At 39.8% G+C, this 20,111-nt stretch overlaps 1 protein-coding gene across 4 annotated transcripts in view; it reads right to left on the bottom strand.

Annotated features, from left to right (window-relative positions):
* Positions 1-385: 385 nt before the first annotated feature.
* The window catches only part of LOC142203620 (E1A-binding protein p400-like), a 61,105-nt gene continuing 41,379 nt past the window's right edge, over positions 386-20,111 (bottom strand). For 2 of the 4 annotated variants that reach the window (XM_075274516.1, XM_075274525.1), the window contains exons 33-53: positions 19,702-19,785; positions 19,187-19,315; positions 18,647-18,691; positions 17,225-17,378; positions 16,851-17,092; positions 16,207-16,380; positions 15,925-15,972; positions 15,652-15,779; positions 14,559-14,615; positions 13,705-13,783; positions 13,388-13,600; positions 12,474-12,519; positions 11,000-11,118; positions 9,311-9,497; positions 9,067-9,221; positions 8,346-8,531; positions 8,081-8,246; positions 6,848-6,975; positions 4,735-4,899; positions 3,039-3,116; positions 386-2,424 (exon numbers count right to left, since the gene is read on the bottom strand). In XM_075274516.1, coding sequence (XP_075130617.1) covers positions 2,155-2,424; positions 3,039-3,116; positions 4,735-4,899; positions 6,848-6,975; positions 8,081-8,246; positions 8,346-8,531; positions 9,067-9,221; positions 9,311-9,497; positions 11,000-11,118; positions 12,474-12,519; positions 13,388-13,600; positions 13,705-13,783; positions 14,559-14,615; positions 15,652-15,779; positions 15,925-15,972; positions 16,207-16,380; positions 16,851-17,092; positions 17,225-17,378; positions 18,647-18,691; positions 19,187-19,315; positions 19,702-19,785 — 2,853 coding nt within the window. In that variant the 3' untranslated portion in view covers positions 386-2,154. The remainder of the gene's footprint in view (positions 2,425-3,038; positions 3,117-4,734; positions 4,900-6,847; positions 6,976-8,080; positions 8,247-8,345; positions 8,532-9,066; positions 9,222-9,310; positions 9,498-10,999; positions 11,119-12,473; positions 12,520-13,387; positions 13,601-13,704; positions 13,784-14,558; positions 14,616-15,651; positions 15,780-15,924; positions 15,973-16,206; positions 16,381-16,850; positions 17,093-17,224; positions 17,379-18,646; positions 18,692-19,186; positions 19,316-19,701; positions 19,786-20,111) is intronic. The other 2 variants (XM_075274533.1, XM_075274541.1) reach the window with 2 other exon arrangements.

Raw genomic sequence — 20,111 nt, 5'->3', positions numbered from 1 at the left:
TTTGGAAGGGTTCAAGTGAAAATCCGACACAAATCCTTGGACCCCATGTCCTGTTTTATACCTGATGGACACTTCTAAAAGAAGTTACTGTGCAAGCAGTAAGCCCTAAACGGCAGCTGGGCATCTGCAATTGTACGAATGCCGACGAAACGGGACACTGCTCATTGCAACACAAAGAATAAAGGATGAGAGTAAGGGTGCATTCAGACTACGTAACGCCGGGCGTGTATGAGAGCCGTACACGCTGGCATTACGGCAGACTGCCGAACACTTCCCATTCACTTAAATGGGAGCGCTCGTAAACGCCGCTGTTACGAGCGCTCCCATTGAAGTGAATGGGAAGTGTTCGGCAGTCTGCCGTAATGCCGGCGTGTACGGCTCTCATACACGCCCGGCGTTACGTAGTCTGAATGCACCCTAAAAGTGGAAAAAATTAAAAAGGGCATAAAAGTACATAAGATAACATTGAACTATGACTCTGGTCATGATGTTAAAAGGTTATCCGGTATCAGGATATTGCTGGCTTATTGTTAGGATATGGAATCCACTTCAGATTAGTTAGTGGTGGTCTGACTACATGCACCGATGCAGATGCTGCGTCAATGTGCACTTTGGTCCATATACCTGCTCTCTGTCTACTTTTTAGCAGTGCTGCAGGGTTGTACTTCAAGTTGCAATACCCTGCATGACCGAGACAAAGTAGTAGTATGGGTAGACAAAACAAAGTCAACACTTAGTAGGTTAGAGTACTCACATAGGAGCCGCAGCCGCTACAAACAGCTGATGGCTGGGCTGCAAACAAGTCACAATCTCCACCAATTGGATAATAATTGCTTATCCTAAGTATAGAACAGCAATATCCTGACCATAAAAAAAAAAACCTTTACGCTGGGGCCCCATGTTGCAAAAACGCTCTGATTTGGCTACGGTAGAAACACCATGGCAAAAACCACGGCCTTTTACAGTATTTGCAAAATATCTGTAAGTCTATGGAGAAAATGCATTGTGTTGCACATAAATCTAACATACTGTGCGTTTTCTGCAGCATTTTTATCGAAATGAGGGGATGAGGTTAAATAAAATCTCGTTCACTTTGCTACGACTGTAAAATGCAGGTTTGTTTTTTTTATAACTGCATTTCTTTACAAGCCAAAAATATTGCATTTGCGCAACTTGGGGCCTTAGCCTTAATCAGCATGACATAAGTTATAGTATCTATTACTAAAACTGAATTTACTCTGTACAGGGAAAAAAATACACAGCTACGTTTTTACACATTTGAAGAAAATATTGGTATAAATTACATTTGAACATATTAGCATACATGGAATTGTGCACTGAAAAGCAAAGGGTCGATGACTTCTATCTGACAAGAAATGATTATGTTGTCTGTCAAACCTGTCCAGAGCAATGAGTCGTTTCCTTCTCCAGCAGTGAAAGGCTTAATATCTGTGACTACGTCTTTAACGCCTTCAAAAAGTCCCAACGTAGATCATTTATTAACGTTTGTACAAAAATAAGTAAGATGCCCAAACTCTATATTTTAACCTGATTTTTAGAGTCCTCTATGGGATGAGGCAATGGGATGCAATCTAGCAAAAACACCTTGTTAGTTTGATTTAGTTCTTTGTTTTTGCGTTGACACCCACAAAGGCCACAAGTGTGAAACCTGTTATTCCAGTTATGGCTTTTTTTCCCCTCTATATAAACCAGAAGATAGGAGTGCGCCCCTTTCAGACTTTATGGTCGTGTACACAGCTCCCAAGACATTTATATACACAGATGTAGGTTATGATTAAGAGTGTTACAATAAGTTGTGCTATTGTGGTTACCGATTAAGATTTGTTCATACAGTAATACGTGTTAATGTTTGTTGTCTATGTCTACCCTCTCTGAAAACCACAAAATGTTCACAAGGTCCAACCAGAAGGTAGAAATGACTGGCTTGATCTAATTCATTCTAAGTCAATTTTAGGACAATCTTCTAGAATTTGTCAGACTTGATCTTCTGTAGTCCATCCTTTCTTTTTAAGTTAAGTATTTTCTGGTCCTGTCAACACAATGTTTGAAGGATCACCCGTGAATCATACCGGAGCAAGGCATTCCGAGATAAAAGGCTAAATTGACCTACAATCCATTAATATCCAATGGCTTTCAGCTTGGTTTTGTCGGAGCTTTGATCCTTACAGTCTGGGTTCGGACTTGCAACTTTGCTTGCTGGCTCTGGGCATCAGCAACTGAAACCGATGCGGTGCTCTGACTGGCTGGCACCTGGAGTTGTGGCGTAGCAGCAGCTGCCATTACTTGCTGCTGAAGGAGCTTTTGCTGGACAGCATGTGCTGCAGCTGAACCAGCTGGTATCACCTGCACCTGCTGTGGTCCTGCAGCTGTTGCCTGAGTCAAAGTCACCGTTTGTGGTTGAACCTGTAACAAAAACGTAGAAAACCAGTCAGAAAAATAAATCCCAACCCACAAAATTATAGAAAAAAATTAATAAACAAATTAAATAGAAATGAATTAAATATTGGAGTCCCTCATAAAATTACAAATTTAGTTGATCTTTTCTTGCGACTCTGCAGCACCATTCCACCTAGACATTTCTGAATAAATTGACAACTTGGTGTTACCAATTGTGGGGAGGCTGTTCCTATACAGTCCAACCTTGTCTAAGAACTATAGGACTGTATAGTAACAACCCCATCCCCCAAATGGTCAATTTATTACATCTAAAAAGGTATAATAGAGGACTAGTAAAGTAAACACAGAATTGTTATGTTATGGGGAATGCGCATATTTACTAAATTAGAAATGTTGAGGTTATGTGCGGTCTTGAAAATTGCAATTAAAATTAGCTTAAAATAAAGTTGTTTTTTCTTTTTTTATTTTTACTTACTACTAAGTGTTCAGAAACAAGATCTTACTTCCTCTGAAGCAAAGATGGCAAATTAGATCTTCAGTCTGAATGCACAGTATACGGGAAAGCACTGACTAACCAATGAACAGAGACGATTCAGATGTAACTTTACCCTATCTCTTACCTGTTGCGATGCGGATACAACCTGCTGGAGTGTAGCAATTGCAGCTTGTTGCTGAACCACCTGAGGGAGTTTGGCAACCTTAAAAGTAATATGAAAGCAATTATAAATTGAATAAAACAGGAACAAATAAGTACATAGACATATTCATATATAATTTTAGTCACTACCTGGAGCAGTTATTTTCCAGTTTTGTTTTTTGTTCCCATCCTTCCAAAACCATAACAAAATATATTTGGTAGCGTTATGTTTTTTTCCCCTTACTAAACTCTCCCCTCTACAATCTATTCTGAATGCAGCGGCCAGGCTCATCTATCAGGCTAGACGCTACAGCGATGCCTCCGGTCTGTGCCAGTCGCTACATTGGCTGCCTATTCATTATAGAATAAAATATAAAGTTATCACTCTCATCCACAAGGCTCTCCATAATGCCGCACCTCCATACATTTCCTTCCTCATCTCTGTCTACCACCCAACCCGTGTTCTCCGCTCACTCAATGACCTAACACTTACATCCTCTATTATCAGAACTTCCCACGCTCGTATACAAGACTTCTCCCAAGCTGCACCACTTCTCTGTAATGCTCTACCCCGGACACTCAGATTAACTCCCAATTTCTACAGCTTCAAGCGCAAACTAAAGACATCTTTTCAGACAGACCTATCACAATTCCTAATGTAAACCCTTCCGTACCGTCATTAGAATCCCCAAAATTTAACCCTCCTCTGTTCCAGCTCCCACATGATATGATGCCATTTCAGGCTAACTTTATATGTCCAAGCACCATCCATGTGTTAAAGGACACGACTGGTGACGGCTCATAAAGTTTTATGTTTGTGTAATGAAAGTAACCTCTATCACAAAATTGTCTGACCACTGTATAAGCAATGCTACCTCCGATGCCGCCCCTGCTACCTCTTGTGTCACCCCCTCTACTTCATAGATTGTAAGCTCTTGCGAGCAGGGCCCTCAGTCCCATTGTGTGAAATTACTTTCTTTGTAATGTATCTTACTGTCTGTATTTGAACCCTACAAATTGTAGAGTGCTGCGGAATATGTTGGCACTGTAAAAATAAAATTATATATATATATATGTGTGTATATATATATATATATATATATATTAGTATTATTATTTTTTTTTCTTTTTATTTGCAAGGGCAAGTTGCAGTTTCTATTCATGCTACTGATGTGCGGTATTATATAGCCCTGTTGCTGGAGATATCGGTGCCGTTAATTTTGGCACCGATATCTCCCCACTATCAGAAGAGCGGGTCTTACAGCCTAGTGTCATTCATGGGCTATGAGGAATGCCCTCTCTCCCAGAACTGGACAGTATAAAGTCTATTGAAGGGAGATCAGTGCCGATATTAACGGCACCAATATCTCCAGCACCGGGATGACTACTGGGAAAGCAGACAGTGCGCTGAATTCAGGGACATTGATGAGGACGTGAATATTGCATTTTGAATTTTTTTCCAATTGCAGTCACCATGGAGAATAAATACTTTTATAATGTAATAGTTTTGTTTCTGCAATGTTTCTGTTTATTCTTCTGTGGGTAAGGGAGAATGATTTAGTTTTAATATATGTGCAGATTGCTTTGGAACAGAACTTACCATTGCTAGAGGGTCTCTTGTACCTAATTAATTTACCTACATGGTGGTCTTGTGTCTCTTACATCTGAAGGGTGCTTACCTGTATTTGAGCTTGAACTTGCTGGGTTCCAGGTGCCTTTTGTGCCTGAGTTAAGGATGTTGTCAGGAACTGAGTTTTAATTGCTGGCTGGTTGGTATAAGTGACTTTTTGCTGCTGTGAAGCACTGGACACTTGAGGTGTCGTTATCTGAAGGGAAAGGTAAGGCTGAGCATTAAAAGCCCAGGGAAAAAATCAGACAGGGAGAGAACAACATAACGGCCATTCAAGAATACAAAATAAATCATTATCATATATATAACAGCATTATAAGTCTGTCATCAAATGGCATTAAATGTAGTGACAATATGACTACCACCACAAGCTGAACTAATCATCTCAAAGGGGTTGTACTGTTTCAGCGAATAAATGTTATTGTTTGTATAATACAGTTATATCATTTTACAATATACTTTCTGCATAAATTTCTCATGATTTTTGAGATTTCTGCTTGCTTTCATTCTTTGAGAAGATCCAGTGGATCATGTGATATATGGCCTGTGGTCAAGTGTTGAACAGACAGGTGCACATCTCATTACCAGGCAGATGTCGGATTACTGTGCTGTGACTATAACAAGCTGTGCCCTTTTGTGTTCATCACATGACCATGGGCTGTACGTCTCATGCCAATGGACTGTGTATCACATGACCATGGACTGATTATTGTTCACTGAAAGTTAACAAAGAATGACAGCAAGCAGAGATCTAGAAAACCATAAGGAATTGATGCAGAAAGTATATTGAAAAATGGTGTAACTTTACATTATACAAAGAATTACATTTATTTGCTAAAGATGGACAATCCATTTAAAAGAAGTAGGTAGATTAGGTTAAAAACACTTATAAATCAATTATAAAAAAGAAAATCAAAATGCGTGCAAGTATCTTATTCACATCAAGAAAAGCAGAATACTAAACATTAGCAGGATTGATAGATTGCAAAAGTGCCAAGCATGAGGTCATGAGGCCTTGCAAGAAGCATTGCTGGTTTAAATGCCATAGATATTGAACCAATATTGCAATAGGATCCAGCAAGAATCTTTCTACCCATTAAATACTCCATCTTAAATAGGACTGCCGTATACCCACATAGCTGGAACATTTCCAATGCAGCAATGACCTGAAATAGTAGTGGATTTACAGTCGAAATCCACACTGGAAATCTGCAACAAATCCAGCCTGTGGAAGTAGAAATGCTGATGTAACTGTCTAAAGTTAGGATCAGAAAGAGGAATTTGGAGCGGAGTATGAGGTAGATTCCAACTCAAAATTGGTTCCAAATTCCAGCTGGGTTCTGCCCCCCATGGATTCTTTCTTTGCCATGCTGAAAAAAAGAATTGTCCAGCTGGCTCTCCTGGAAGATTCATGACGATTAGCCCCATTGTGTTTGAGTCTCATCAGTGAGTGAACCTGCACCAGGAACCTGAAGCTTTTCTGCCTTGTGCCCTGATGCAAACTCATTGGGGCAGATTTCTGAAAAGTGTTTCAAAGAGAAACTCTCTCAGCTTCCCATAGCAACCAATCACAGATAAGCTTTTATTTTTTTAGTGTTTAAGAAAACGAAATCTGTGCTGTGATTAGTTGCTGAACCGTTTTTATTCAACGTTAACTCTATGCAAATGGTTTGCATCCATTTTCTTCATGTTTTCATAAATCTGTCCCATTGAATGTTTAAGACAGAATGGCACAGCCTGATATTGGTGTCACAGAATTTACACATGCAGAGTGATCAATTTTTTTTCTAGCCAAAGGTAAGAATGGATCCAGAATGAATGAAACTTATAAAATAAAAAAAAATAAAAAATTCGCTCCACCTTTGTTTGGCTAAAAAAAAAAATGTATCAAATCTTGGACCACATGCTCAAGACTGAGTGTGCAGCCCGAGGAACTTCTGAGGGGGAATTCAGTTGCCCCTCGCTGTTCTGATATTTATAGATCAGGTCCTATTCTACTCCATGAAAACAGTTGGATTAGAATCCCAATAAAATTAATGGAGTATGGAAGGCACTTGGATATCCAAATGATATCTGAATGTCTTCCATTAAAACACTGGAGACCACTCAGCCTACATACTCAGTTGTGGACATGAGGCAGTGTTAATACATAGGATGCTTACCTTCTGCTGTCCCAAAGTAGTCTGTGTCTGTAGAGTCTTTTGCTGTTGCTGAGACTGTGTAGTATGATGTTGTTTTAATTTCAACAATGGCTGCATATGTAATGGCTGGGCCATGACAGTCTGCCCTCCTAAAACACAAACACGTTTAGTAACTATTTCTTCAAACAAACCAACCTTCTAGATAAGAGGTTGTCCTACAACACTAAATACTACATTTTTTTCAGCAAGGGTTGTCCAGGTTTATTGAAGGAAAAAAATGGCTGCTTCTATAACCATAGAACACCAGTCCACAGGTTGTGTTTAGTATTCCAGCTTAGTCATTTACTTTTGTAGAGTAGATCTGCAATACCAGGAAAAACCATTCCTGCAAGAATGCAACATTTCTTTTAACCCTACACAATCCCCTTTAAAAATAAATAAACAATATCAAAGACTCTCTTCCTACCTTTAGGAAGCTATCTAATACAGCATCTTATTACATATTCTATCAGTCTACCCTATTAGAGACAGGGTAGGGTACTATTCAGGGATTTGGCAGTCCACATTTACTATTACAATATTTTAGAAGCTTTGTATAGTTAATTCATAATGTTAAAACCACAATTCTGTTCCAAAGCTTTGCAGTGATCATTCAGATTAAAGGGGTGTTTACACACAGGAATTTGACGCTGATTTGAGGATGGATTCCTCCCCCAAATCAGCGGTAGATCGCACCCAAATTCTGATCCTGAAAAAATAAGCGTCCTACTCTATCTTGCCGCACTGATTTAGCTGAGGAGTCTGCGGCTTGAGACTCCCAGCTGATTAGGCCCATTATTAGGTTCCTCATCAAAGGCTGAAAGCTGCGCTGGAAAATGAAGGCCTCATGCACATGACCAAGTGTGCAGGGCGAGGCTTTTCCGATGGGGGAGGGTCCAATGCTCTGTTCCATTCTGATGATTATAGAGCAGGTCCTATTCCTGCTTTGTGACTTTGGAACAGAACCCCCTCCCCCTCATTGATTCAATGGGGAACAGAAGGCATTGGGCTGACACTCTGATGTCATCCAAGTTCATCACGCTATAAAATTGCGCATGTAACCCAAGTAGAAAGAAAAAACATTTTGGCACTGAATCCTACTCCTATAGTGATAGGATAAGCATCATTAGAAAACTATGAATATAAGTGGCATATATATTCCATGGTCCAAAAGAAAATGCTAAATTCATAATTTGTTCATCTCTTTATATTTACCTGCTGCTTTCTGGGGTTGATTGATAGAAACACTTATCCCTGCTACTGTAACCGGAAGAGTAGTAACCCCTCCAGATGAGACAACGGCAGACACAACCGGTGGCTTGGCTAAGGCAACTTGTGCGGTTTGCCCTGGCTGAGCTTGAATCTGTCCTTGAGCCTGCAGCTTAGGATTAAACATAGTAGACAGTCAAATAAGCTGACACAATCTTTAGAAACATATTTTAATATGTAATGCTTTATATACATCCACTTTTCGTCTTACCAGGCGTAGGTTTGTCACAGTCGTCCCAGCAAGCACAGCTCCAGCACGTGATGCAGTCACAGTTGCCAGCTGTTGTGTTTGCTGTGGTTGGACTTGTACTTGTGCTGTGGTGCCAGCCAGCGCTCCTGTCTGTGACACCTGCTGTGGGAGCTGAAGCTTCTGCTTCTGAAGCTTCAGAAGCTGCTCCTAGAGCAGAAGAAGAAACAGAATTAGTTTGTAGAGTCGGTGGGATGAAATTTCTAGACGTTTCACAATCTGAGCCCAGGAGATCCAAATTATGGCAAGACATCATCAAAACTATTCAACTGTGGAGAACTATGGAATAAACTGAGAAAAGAAGTGCTGATAGTCTCTCTCCCACCCACCCCCATGATACTGTTAAATGTTACAATGACCATTACTAGTCTATAACAATATGGCTAGTCTAGCCACCTTTATGAGATGCCCCCTTATTGGTCTGTCCTTCAGCTATGAGAGACAAGGGAGCTGCCTTGGCTATTGACCTGAGCCTCACAGCTACCTTCCATTTTTCACATCACAGACAATATAAAAGTGAAAAATGACAGCCATATATTAAAATCAGCCACCTTATTCTAGCTAGGTTATAACACAGAATACTATAGGTCTCAGTTTATGAGAGTTAAGTGAAGGTTTGGAGAGTTCTTGAAAGTTCTTGCATGTCCTTATAGCACAGCACTCGAGATCTGTTTTGTAAGCTCACCTGAGAGATCTTTGCAACAGCCTTTATTTGTCCTGGAGATGCCTGGGCCTGTATCTGAGAAACCTGGACTTGTTGTGCTGCTTGTTGTTGCCGAAGCAGCTGAAACTGGGCGGGGGTGATTGTTTTTCCTGCCAGTTGAACCCCAGTAGTAGTAGCTGATGAGTAAAAGGAGGTAAACAGTATTATAGAACTTATAATAAAAATGTAAATATAAAACAAAATTGTGACCTTGAGTAAGAATTACCTGTTGTCACCTGGGTGACAATGGCTCTGGCCTGTGTTTGAACTGGTGTAAGATTAGTGGAGACGACTGTTCCTGCAGTCACAGCCCGCACTCCTGGACTGGTTGCGATTGTTACCATCTCTGTGGGAGCTGTTGGAGTTGGTGCTGCTCGTTGCTGAACCACCTGACCAGTTGCTCCTCCTGTTGCCTGGGGAAAAAAATGTGCGTGTTACACTAAACAAGAGACTTAGCTATGAGCATCAACATATGATTATTAGCAGACTGACAGCTAGAACACCACTAAACACAAGAAGGAAAGGTGTGGGCACTAAATAATTAAAGACATCAACACTTTCATTCTACAATTCTAGTGCAACTCCTTTCACTGGCTAAGGATGAGAGCAGCATGGGGTCTGGTAAAACTACACAGTAGTTAATTTTCATGATTTTTTTGTTAGACCCCCACACTACACATCCATGGAACATAGCATCAATGTTAAATTAAAAAAAAAAATACCGTATTTTTCGGACTATAAGACACACTTTTTTCCCCCCAAATTTGGGGGGAAAAGAAGGGTGCGTCTTATAGTCCGAATGTGGCGCCTGGCATCCGCTGTAATAGAGAGGCGGAAGCCGGCAAGTGATAGACGCCGGGGCCTGAGACATCGCTGCGCTCCTCTGCCCTGCATGAAGCCAGCAGCGGGAGGAGTGATGCTGCTATTCCGCTCCTCCGTCCCCCCTGCCGCTGGCTTCATGCAGGGCAGGGCAGGGCAGCGATGTCTCAGGCCCCGGCGTCTATCCCTCCCCGGCATCCGCCTCTCTAGTACAGCAGATGCCGGGTCAGTATCGGTGGCCCCTTCTCCCCCGGGGCCGGTCCCCACCGGCCCCGTACCTGTAAAGTTGCAGGCCGGCTCCTGCGCGGCGATATCGCAGGAGCCGACCTGTTCGGGTGACAGCCGGGACCCTAATGAGGCTCCCAGGCCTGTCACTGCTATATTAGTATTGCGGCTGGTCTCTATGACCAGCCGTAATACTAATAGACAGAATGTCCCATAGACGGCAATACAGTTGTAATTAATTAGTTGGAATAAAATAGTAAAAAAAAAGCTTTAAAAATATGAAATAAATAAAAGTTCTAAATCACCTCCTGTCCCTAGAATATATATATATATATATATATATATATATATATATATATATATATATATATATATATATATATATATAGAAAATCATATATCATAAACCACCGGGTTTTTTTTTTCAATAAAAGGTGATCTAAGAAATAGATATTCCCCAAAATGGTATAACTAAAAAGTACTTCTGGCCCCGCAAAAAAAAAACACTCTATGCATCCCCGTACAGCTGCAGGGTCACCTGTCAATGTGGCCTTGCAGCTGTTGCAAAACTACAACTTCCATATATTAAATATTTTACCAGTTTTTGCTTCAAAATTTTTTTCCCCTATTTTCCTCCTCTAAAATCTAGGTGCGTCTTATAGTCCGAAAAATACGGTACACGCATAAACAATGGTGGCATATAAAATTAGGCTATAAGATATAGTTGCAGTGAGAATTTACAGCAATGCTCTATTATACTTCCATTTTCAAGATAATTAGCATTAAAAAGCAATGGCAACCATGGGCAAGTATCAGATTCTACTTTACAATATAGTCTATTACAATGAAGTAATAAGAAAACATTACTTACTGAAACTGTGCCAGTCACCACTGGAGATACTAATCGCTTGTTAATGGGCTGGAAGGTAGCAGGAGACACCCCGGCAACTCCCGACACTGTATTTACAAGCACATTTGCAGTAACAGTTCCTGGACACAATAGAAAAGAATAAACTCTTCCCATCTTTTTCAGCCTCTATATAGTATCCTCTATTTCATATAATTCTGCATTACGGTGAAAAATAGATCTGAACCTATTGCAGATGTTCTATTGAATGCCTACCTGCCCTTTACATTGTTTGGAGCAATTTTTATTATTATTGAGAGGTCACAGAAAAGCTTAAGAACAAAACATCAGATCATGTTATTCTCACGGATCTACTTCGGAACAGCATTAAGGGCCCCTTCACACGGCGTAAGCGCGCCGCTCATTTAGACACGTATCCGAGCGCGGTGCTTCAAAACAGAGCCCATTGATTTCAATGGGAAGACCGCGTATATCGGCATATTCGCACACTTCCCATTGAAATCAATGGGCTCTGCTTTGAAGCGCCGCGCTCGGACACGTGTATAGGTGTCTAAATGAGCGGCACGCTTACGCCGTGTGAAGGGGCCCTAAGATGGGGCTGTCTAGTGCATAACAGCTTCTACAGGCATAGTTTTAATTTATTTAAAAAAAAAAAAAACCTTAAAAAATACAGTAGTACCCCAAAATACACGGAAATCCATAATGATGATGATGATGATAATAATAATAATACTAATAATACAAAATATTACAAGGTACCAGGAAATACATCACCTTTAGACAGAATTACTATAGAAGTTCAAACCTATACAGATAACACCTATAGTGATCCATCATTAGATCCACTACTGGCAATAGATTATGTCACATCTTGTTTTACTCTCTCCGTTGCACAGAGCATACCACTCAATGAGTCCAAACTAAATGCTGCCTATGGCCAACACTATGCAAGAGGACAGCTCCCACAATCATGTACAGAAAATAAAATACTAAAAATCCACAATCAGAAAATAAAACCAGATTAGGGGTCGTTCACATCTACGCCCAGGACTCCGTTATGCAGGTTTCCGTTTCCTGCATAAAACAGAGCAGGAGACTGAAACCTGCAGGAGTCTCTCTCACCCATTCATTTGAATGGGTGAGAAAGCTGTCCGGCCGTGAGCAGCAGTGAGCGTTTTATGCTCTCCGCCGCGAAACCGGGTTTTTTAATCCGCACACAGAGTCGGACATGCAGTACTCTGTGTCCGGATTAAAAAAAAACGCTCACCACCGTTCACGGCCGGACCCGGTCTGTGCTTTCCGTCTTCTTGCTTGTAGAAGATGGAAAGCACAGAACGGAGACCCGAACGCAGGTATGAACCTAGCGTAAAGAAGAGTGATATATTTAACTTTTCTTTAAATAAATAAAATTGTCAACACATTCCTTTTAAATCAAGTGATTTTTTTTTTTAAACTAAACTATGGAGTTTACTCTTACCAGTAGCAATGGTGGTTCCAGGTACAGCAGCCTTTATGGTGCCAGTCTGTCAAACAGAGAGCAAACTAGTTATACCACTGTAAAGAATTGTGTCATTAATATGAAAAACAATGAGAAAATCCTTAAAAAGTTGTTAAAACAGAATTTATAAACACAAAAAATTAAATGATGTTCAAAACAGTGAGTTACAGTTTAATTAGGTTTCCTACCATATAGGTGATGTAACAGAATCCCAGCCCCAGCGTTGGATTTGGCCTATGCAGCTGTTTTCCCTTGTTATCAGAACCCCTACCCACCATCCCCAGGCCTTCTGTCACCCTGGCTGGCTCAATTTTTATTAAACTAAGGGTCCATTCACACAGAGGAAAATGGAGAGGAATTTGGTGTGGAATTTCAGCGCTGAAAAAAAAAAAGACTTCAATGGATCCCTTTTTCTGCTAGTAAAAAAAGGAACCCATTGAAGTCAATGGGAGTTTTTTTTTAGCGCTTAAATTCCACACCAAACTCCTCACCATTTTCCTCCGTGTGAATGGACCCTAAGGGCTGTAGGTTTGTAATGCTTTCCATACACAGTTTGTGCAGATACATTTTTGTGGTACTGTTTACGTGGGTGGACTCTATAGCAGTATTATATATGTGTACAGTAAGGCATTTGTGTATTTTCTGATAAAGTCTGCTTATAATATGAAATCTTGAAAAATTAGAAGGCTAAAAAGTGAAAACTGAATGTGCCATCTACTATTATACTCCATACAAAAGAAAATAAAATGATCTATACAAAAAAAAAAAAAAAAAAAAATCACAAATTACAAACGATCCAAAGAAAGACTGTTAAAACTCCACTTCTAATGTTTTATGGATGTCATACCACAAACCATAAATCTTGTCATGTAGTTAACTGATTTATATCTTACAAGGAGTGCTGGAGTTGTTATGGAAGCGGTGCCTGTGTTAGGACCTTTGGATGCAGGTTGCTGCTGAACGACAACTTGGGCCTGAGTCACTGCAGGAGCTGGCGTCTGGACTGGTGCAGGCTGTGCAGGTGCTGGCTGGGCTACTTGCCCATTTTGCTGTGGCTGCTGTTGTATTGGACCAGACTGTTGCTGTGCACGAACCTGTTCCAAAGCCTTTAAAACATGACATTGATTATTTTAAGTATTTAAATACAGTCACAGACATAACCAAAAAAAAAACAAGTTTCAAAAAATGTCTGCAGAATTCAAAAATGCACCTTCTTTTCTTTGGCTATACGATCTGCACGCAGTGATGCCACTTGAGTTGGTTGCATGGGCTTGTCATAGTTGATGCCACTAGAGAGAAAAAAAAATGCATAAATAAAACTATATACATACATACATACATGCACACACAAACACATATAAATTATATATATTTACTATCCATAGTGTAAAAGAAGAAAATCAGTACAAAATTTAACTTTCATACAGATCATCTGTCCTTGTGCAGACCAACTACCATAGCAACCTCTGGGTACTGTAAGCTGTTAGTGTACAGGCAGCGTGTGCAACACCGCTCCTAGTCAAGTAATGGGAGTGGAGCTGCAGTTCCCCAGAAGCACCTCCAGATGGGGCTGATGTACCAACCCTATGATTTGCAATCTCGACTTTGGGCTGGAAAATCCCTTTAAGCCTGAAGTCCCACATAGTATAAATCCTGAACTGTTTTACAGTAACTGCATAGTGGATAAGATTCTAGCTAATCCAATCCCCACATTGCAGAAAATAATTGACAGCGGAGATGCTGTGATTTGAAAAACGCTTGCATTTTTGCAAATCGTAGCATGTCAATTACACCTACAGTAACTCTAGAGGTTTCCATATAGTTAGAATGAAAACAGAAAGACTGCAATAGGAAAACTCTTTCCCACAGCTCACTACGTGGCGCCTTCACCTAAAACTATTTTAGGATGGATGACATACATAACATTATGAAAAGAGCTGTGGATGGATGATAAAAAAACAAAAAGCATATTTATGTTAAAAATGAACTGCAATCTCTATCTTTAACCAACAATTTTGAATCAATATATGACAAGACTCTTTAGTAGTTAATTGATCAATTTACCTCTCCGCTAGTACAGATGCATGCTTGGGATTTTTCTGGAAAGGATTCATGCCCAGCCTGAAACAGACAACCACAACCCAAGATAAATTTACCTTAAAAGTCACATAGTGGGAAACAATGCAAGTAAGTACAAGACAGGTTTTTCTGAATACTGCTGCACATCCGAATTACAGCTCATTCACACAACAGGATTCATCAGCCATGAGCTAGAAGTTCTATTAACAGCCAGCCCACGGCCCTATAGACTTTAATGCATCTTTTCATGCAGTTGTTAATAGACCGTGTGAACAATCAAGAATAGAACAAGTAATTTCACAACCCGATTTCACAGATCGTGCAATAAACTTGGGCGTCTTTTTTTTTTTTTTCTTTACAGCTGGGTGCTCAGCACTGCCATGTGAATGTCGCCTTACTAGTTATTTTAGAAATATAGTAGTATTTGCTGTATACAAAATAGCAGTATCTAAGAGAAAACATACACAAATTGTAATATCATTTAAGTCTATGAACTTATCTGTGCATAAAAAAAAAAAAAATTATCGTATCTCTTACAATTTTTTCTTTTTTTAATTCACACTTGCATTGAATTCTCTTTCTTATGCTCTGAGAAACCTTCACATGTGGCTAAAAACAGCTTCAGCTCAGATCTCCAATTCCAATCCTCTCTTTCAGCATAGGGATAGAAAGTGTAGAGGAATCTGAGGCGGAAAACTAGTTGGAAAAAAGTAACCAACTCCAGCTTTAAATTAAAAAAATATATATATATTATATATATATATTCATTCTAAGGCCGGAGATTTAAAAATATATATATATTTTACATGATATAATTACTATTATTATATAATTAATTTGATTCATAGCTTGTGATCTGTGAAGTTATATATTTACTTTCAGAGGAATTCAGCCACTAGCTTTTTAATGAATTAGCAAAGCTTTACTGCTTCTGTATGGCAATTGTGGTAAAATCGAGGAGTTGATGGTTTGGCCTACTGACTCCACAGCCTTAACACCAAGTGCGGACGTTTTATTTCATAAATACAATGGCCAAAAGAAGCCGATAAAACGGCAATTTTAATACAGCAATACTCACAGTGGTTTGATGGGGGGACTTCTCTTTCCTGCAGTCATTTTCATCAGGTCAAAACGCGTTGTATATAACTGGCTGTGCGATAAGCCCTCATCTTGTGAATAAATCTGACTGGTCCTTAAAGGCTTATTCTTTTAAAAAAAAAAAATAAAAAAAAAAATAAAAATAAAAAATACAAATTTTAAAAAATTAAGCCCAGACAATGCGAGAATGGTTTGCCTGATGCTACATGGTTAGGGCATCAACCTTCAGTTTGAAACATTTACTTACGCATACCTTAAATATGTTTTCGGACTTCTTCTTGGGACTAGCCTCATACAGTAACTGCAATACAGAAAGGAAGGAAACAATACTGTAATATTTTGTAAACTAATTAAAACCTGATTAATTTTGTAAACACAACAATTCACCATATGAACAAGAAATATGCCTTTCCTGTTTTTAATAGAACTACTCCAGGGAAAATAATCCTCAAATTACCAGAGCAGTAGTTTTAGATGCTGTGGACATGCATCAAAGACATCTTTTTTCTGGTTTCCAGTTCTGTAATGTACTTACTTTGCCTTCCTCTCGTGGAATTATAACATTCTCATAACGGCTGCGGCACTGCTTAGATGAGCGGTATATACGGCTGCAAGAGTTCACTACATCGCTCACTAGATCCCAGTTGGGTGTGTGGGCAGGTGACACAACTGAGAGATTCAGAGGGAGCTCCAAGAGTTGCTTTACTGCCTGCAGGAAAAGTGCACACTTTATACAGGAAGAGGCAAACATAACTAATAAGTATTTTATACTGTTCAGCATTTTTACTAATTAGCTTAATTCTAATATATTCTTTGTGAAACTTTTATTGTTAATAATACCAAAAATGCGTCTGCTAATTGATTTCAAATTAACATGCCACTACCATAACAAGTCCAGCATAGATTTCTACATAAAGCATTTTTATCCCACTTAGCAGTTACTGCTTTACTGTAAATGTATAATATCAAATGCATGAGAAATGACAGATGATATGACATATGCAGAGCTATAAACATCTATATTAAACAAAAGCAGTTTTAACTCCCACATCACTGGGATCTCAAACATATGGAAAAGACAATATGGTGTCTGTGGTTAGTTTACAGCATGTTTTTTCCCACTTGTATAAGAGTTAGAGCCCACCATTACTGTGGTATAAATATTACTGTAACACGTACCTGCAGTAAAGCCCAGTCCTCACTAATAAGCCACTCTGGATTGTCAGGCCCAGTCTCCATGATTGGTTTTATCAAAGTTGGCAGAGGTTTTGCAAACTGCGTTTGCTGCTTTAAAAGAATATTCTTCTTCTGCTCCTTGCCTTCCTTGCGCACTTTAAGAGGGTTTGGGGCAGCTCTATCAAACAAAGAACGTGGAGGAACAACAGCTTCACCATGTCGCATTTTCTTCTTCCTACCAGAAGCTATTAAAATTAAAAAATAGTTAATGATGCCCACATAGCAAACCATGTGTTTTTAAGGAAATATGGGTTCAAATGAGTGCTCATGACTAAAACAATGTGATTTGTCAAGATCTAAAATGTAATAAAACTCACCAGATGGATCTGTTCTGTGCCTTTTGCGCTCCTTCCTCACATAAACCGGAGGCAGCTTAGATTCTGGGATAGGGTTGGTATCATACATCAGGCACATGACAGAATCAATATAAATGTCATTCTCATCTTGAGGGGGAGTGGGTGGTGTCCAGATCTAGGTAAAATTAACATCCAACAAGGACAATATTAAAGTCATATAATATTTGTTCAATACACCTAAATGAAGATTGTTAAAGGGGGGGGGGGGGGGGGTCTGTCAGCATTCCCCCAAAGAATTCAAGATTTAATGCTCCTGGTGCCCCGTCACAAGGATCCTATCTATAATGCTTGTAAATGTGAATGTAAGACTTTTCCTAAATACAATGCTTCAGCAAAACTGCTTTGTTTGGCCACTATCTCACTTTATTCATTTTTATATATTTTTTATATTAAATTTATATTTTTTTGTGGCCACAGCCCTGACCTAGCTGCTCCTGAGTCAAGTGATGTGTCTGCCTGCTCTCAGGGGGGAGGGAGGAGGGGCTAAGTGCACGGGAGCGAGCCTGGAGGGGGGGGGTAGTTTACCCTTTGGGGGACAGGTGAAGCCAGCAACATCGCTATGCTTCTGCCCTGCATGAAGCATCGCTTCTGCCACTGCGTGCTTCATGCAGGGCAGAAGCATAGCGATGTTGCTGGCTTCACCTATGCCGGCATCTAACTCCCCACCATCCGCTGTAATAGGCGGATGCTGGGGACTGTTAGACGCCGGCACAGGCACATCGCTATGCTTCTGCCCTGAATGAAGACAGCAGCAGCAGAAGCGATGCTGTTATTCCGCTCCGCGGTCACATATGCAAAGCCAAGCGGCGAGATGCCGCCGGCCCTGCGTGCAAGCTCATACACCAGTCTAGCCTTCACAATGCTAATACAGACCCGCAGGGTGTCGGGTCTGTATTTGCATTGTGAAGGGTAGACTGGTGTATGAGTGCGCACGCAGGGCCGGCAGCATCTCGCCGCTTGGCTTTGCATATGTGACCCCGCCCACCAATGACGAGCCAAAGCCGGAAGACAGAAGATTTTAGAGGAACGAAGACGGGTAAGTATGCGACGTGGGAGTACCCCTTTAATTTCCAAGAACTCTTCCTGAAGCTACTGAACTTGGATCTTTGTTTATTTCCCTACATCATTATAGAAAACACTTTCGCTAATTGTGATAATCACAAAGGTTCAGACCTCTGTACAGGAAGCATTTGTGTAAGTATTTATCATATGACCAAGGGAGATTTTCATTCTTTGCAGATAAAATCTCCATTCAATGTCCTATTGTAGAACTTGTAATACTGAATAGGCAGAGAGGAAATAGCAAACTCTACATTATAGGGTTACTAAACTCTATTTTTATAAAACCATAAAACCCTTTCTATGTAGAATTGTGTGTCTCACCGGCATTATCTCTGTCTCTCCATCGGGTCCATCACAAATGAAGTCCTATGGAGAACAAATATATTCATTAAGAAAAAAAAACATGGCTGATACAGAAATGTGACATGAGGGGATTTTACATTAAATAATGAATACTAGACATAGATTAGATGGAGCAGCATCAGCACATGCATATTCCATACCATTCTGTTCTATGGGACTGCAAGAAACAACCAATCACTGTGCTTGACTCCTCTTTGGCAGTGCCACTGAGGTGAGAGTGAAGCAGGGCATGTGCATGACCACTGCTCCATTCAGACAGGAAAAGTTATGACTTCTGTTTTCATAATCAGTCACTGATAAGACACTTATGTTACAGACTCACGATTGGGGACAAGTTTAATTGGTGGTACTTGCTGAATGTATTTACACACTGCACATGGGTACATATTTACTGTATGCAATTCATTTGAGATGTATATTTCATTTTTTGAATTAAAGTTGTATGTAGGGCTGTACTTCATTAAAGTTTTTTGTATTATTATGCTTGCCAAACATTACCATATTATATGCATCTTCCCGTGTGTAGGTGAGTAACTCCTCATTTTCTTCAGCTTCCCATTGCATTCTCTCTTTTAGTTCCTTCAAGTGGTTCAAGTCCCATTCTTTTCTAGCAACATTTAATTGCTCCTATAAAAGGAAAAACACTATTGTATAGGTAGCACTCTGTATTCAGTTAGCCCTCGGATGCTTACACACTTCAAACGGTTATCAATTTTTACAGCATTGATGCCCTTATCCTTAAGATAGGGAATCAATTTTAGAGTATAACATGGGACACCACAGCACTGTGCCCAGAATGTAAAGAATGGAGGACATTGCAAAGCCCATCCTTAATACAGACCATCAGTCAATTGTATAGTTGCTTAACCCATCTGTCAGGTTATAAATAAAAATGCAATAAATACAGCAGACTGATCAGACAAGATAATTGGTCATACATAAAATATGTGAAATATGTGTACACATACTCATTGCATTTTTGTTTTTTTTTATTAAGTTCTTAGAACATTTACCTCAAGACTTCCAGGTTGCTCCCCTACACTGTGAGCATGGAATAGTTCTAAGTAGTGCAGCGCATATTTCTCAATGGGAGTCAGCTAGAAATAAAGCAAAGACATAAATAAAATAATAGTAGCATAAAACCATTATGTACTGTGAATGATAAACCAACACACAGAAATACAAATGATACTGCTGCTAATCTCACATTGTTGCATGAAGGGTTACCAATGGTAGTGTTAAAATGGTTTTCCAATTTAACTGGAGTTAGGCTGGAAAGCGTAACATTTCTGGCACATGTTCAGTACCAGGCATTGCCAATTACATTACCATTTCGTTCCTACCAGTGAAGGTACAGAGAATAAGGGAAAACCAGGTGATGAAACAGAGGATGGGGATAAGGGGTATTGCTTTTTTATTTTTA

This window comes from Leptodactylus fuscus, chromosome 1, assembly GCF_031893055.1.
Source record: "Leptodactylus fuscus isolate aLepFus1 chromosome 1, aLepFus1.hap2, whole genome shotgun sequence".
Lineage (NCBI taxonomy): Eukaryota > Metazoa > Chordata > Amphibia > Anura > Leptodactylidae > Leptodactylus > Leptodactylus fuscus.
The sequence above is the reverse complement of the archived record's forward strand: the minus strand, read 5'-3'. Positions and strand labels throughout refer to the sequence as shown.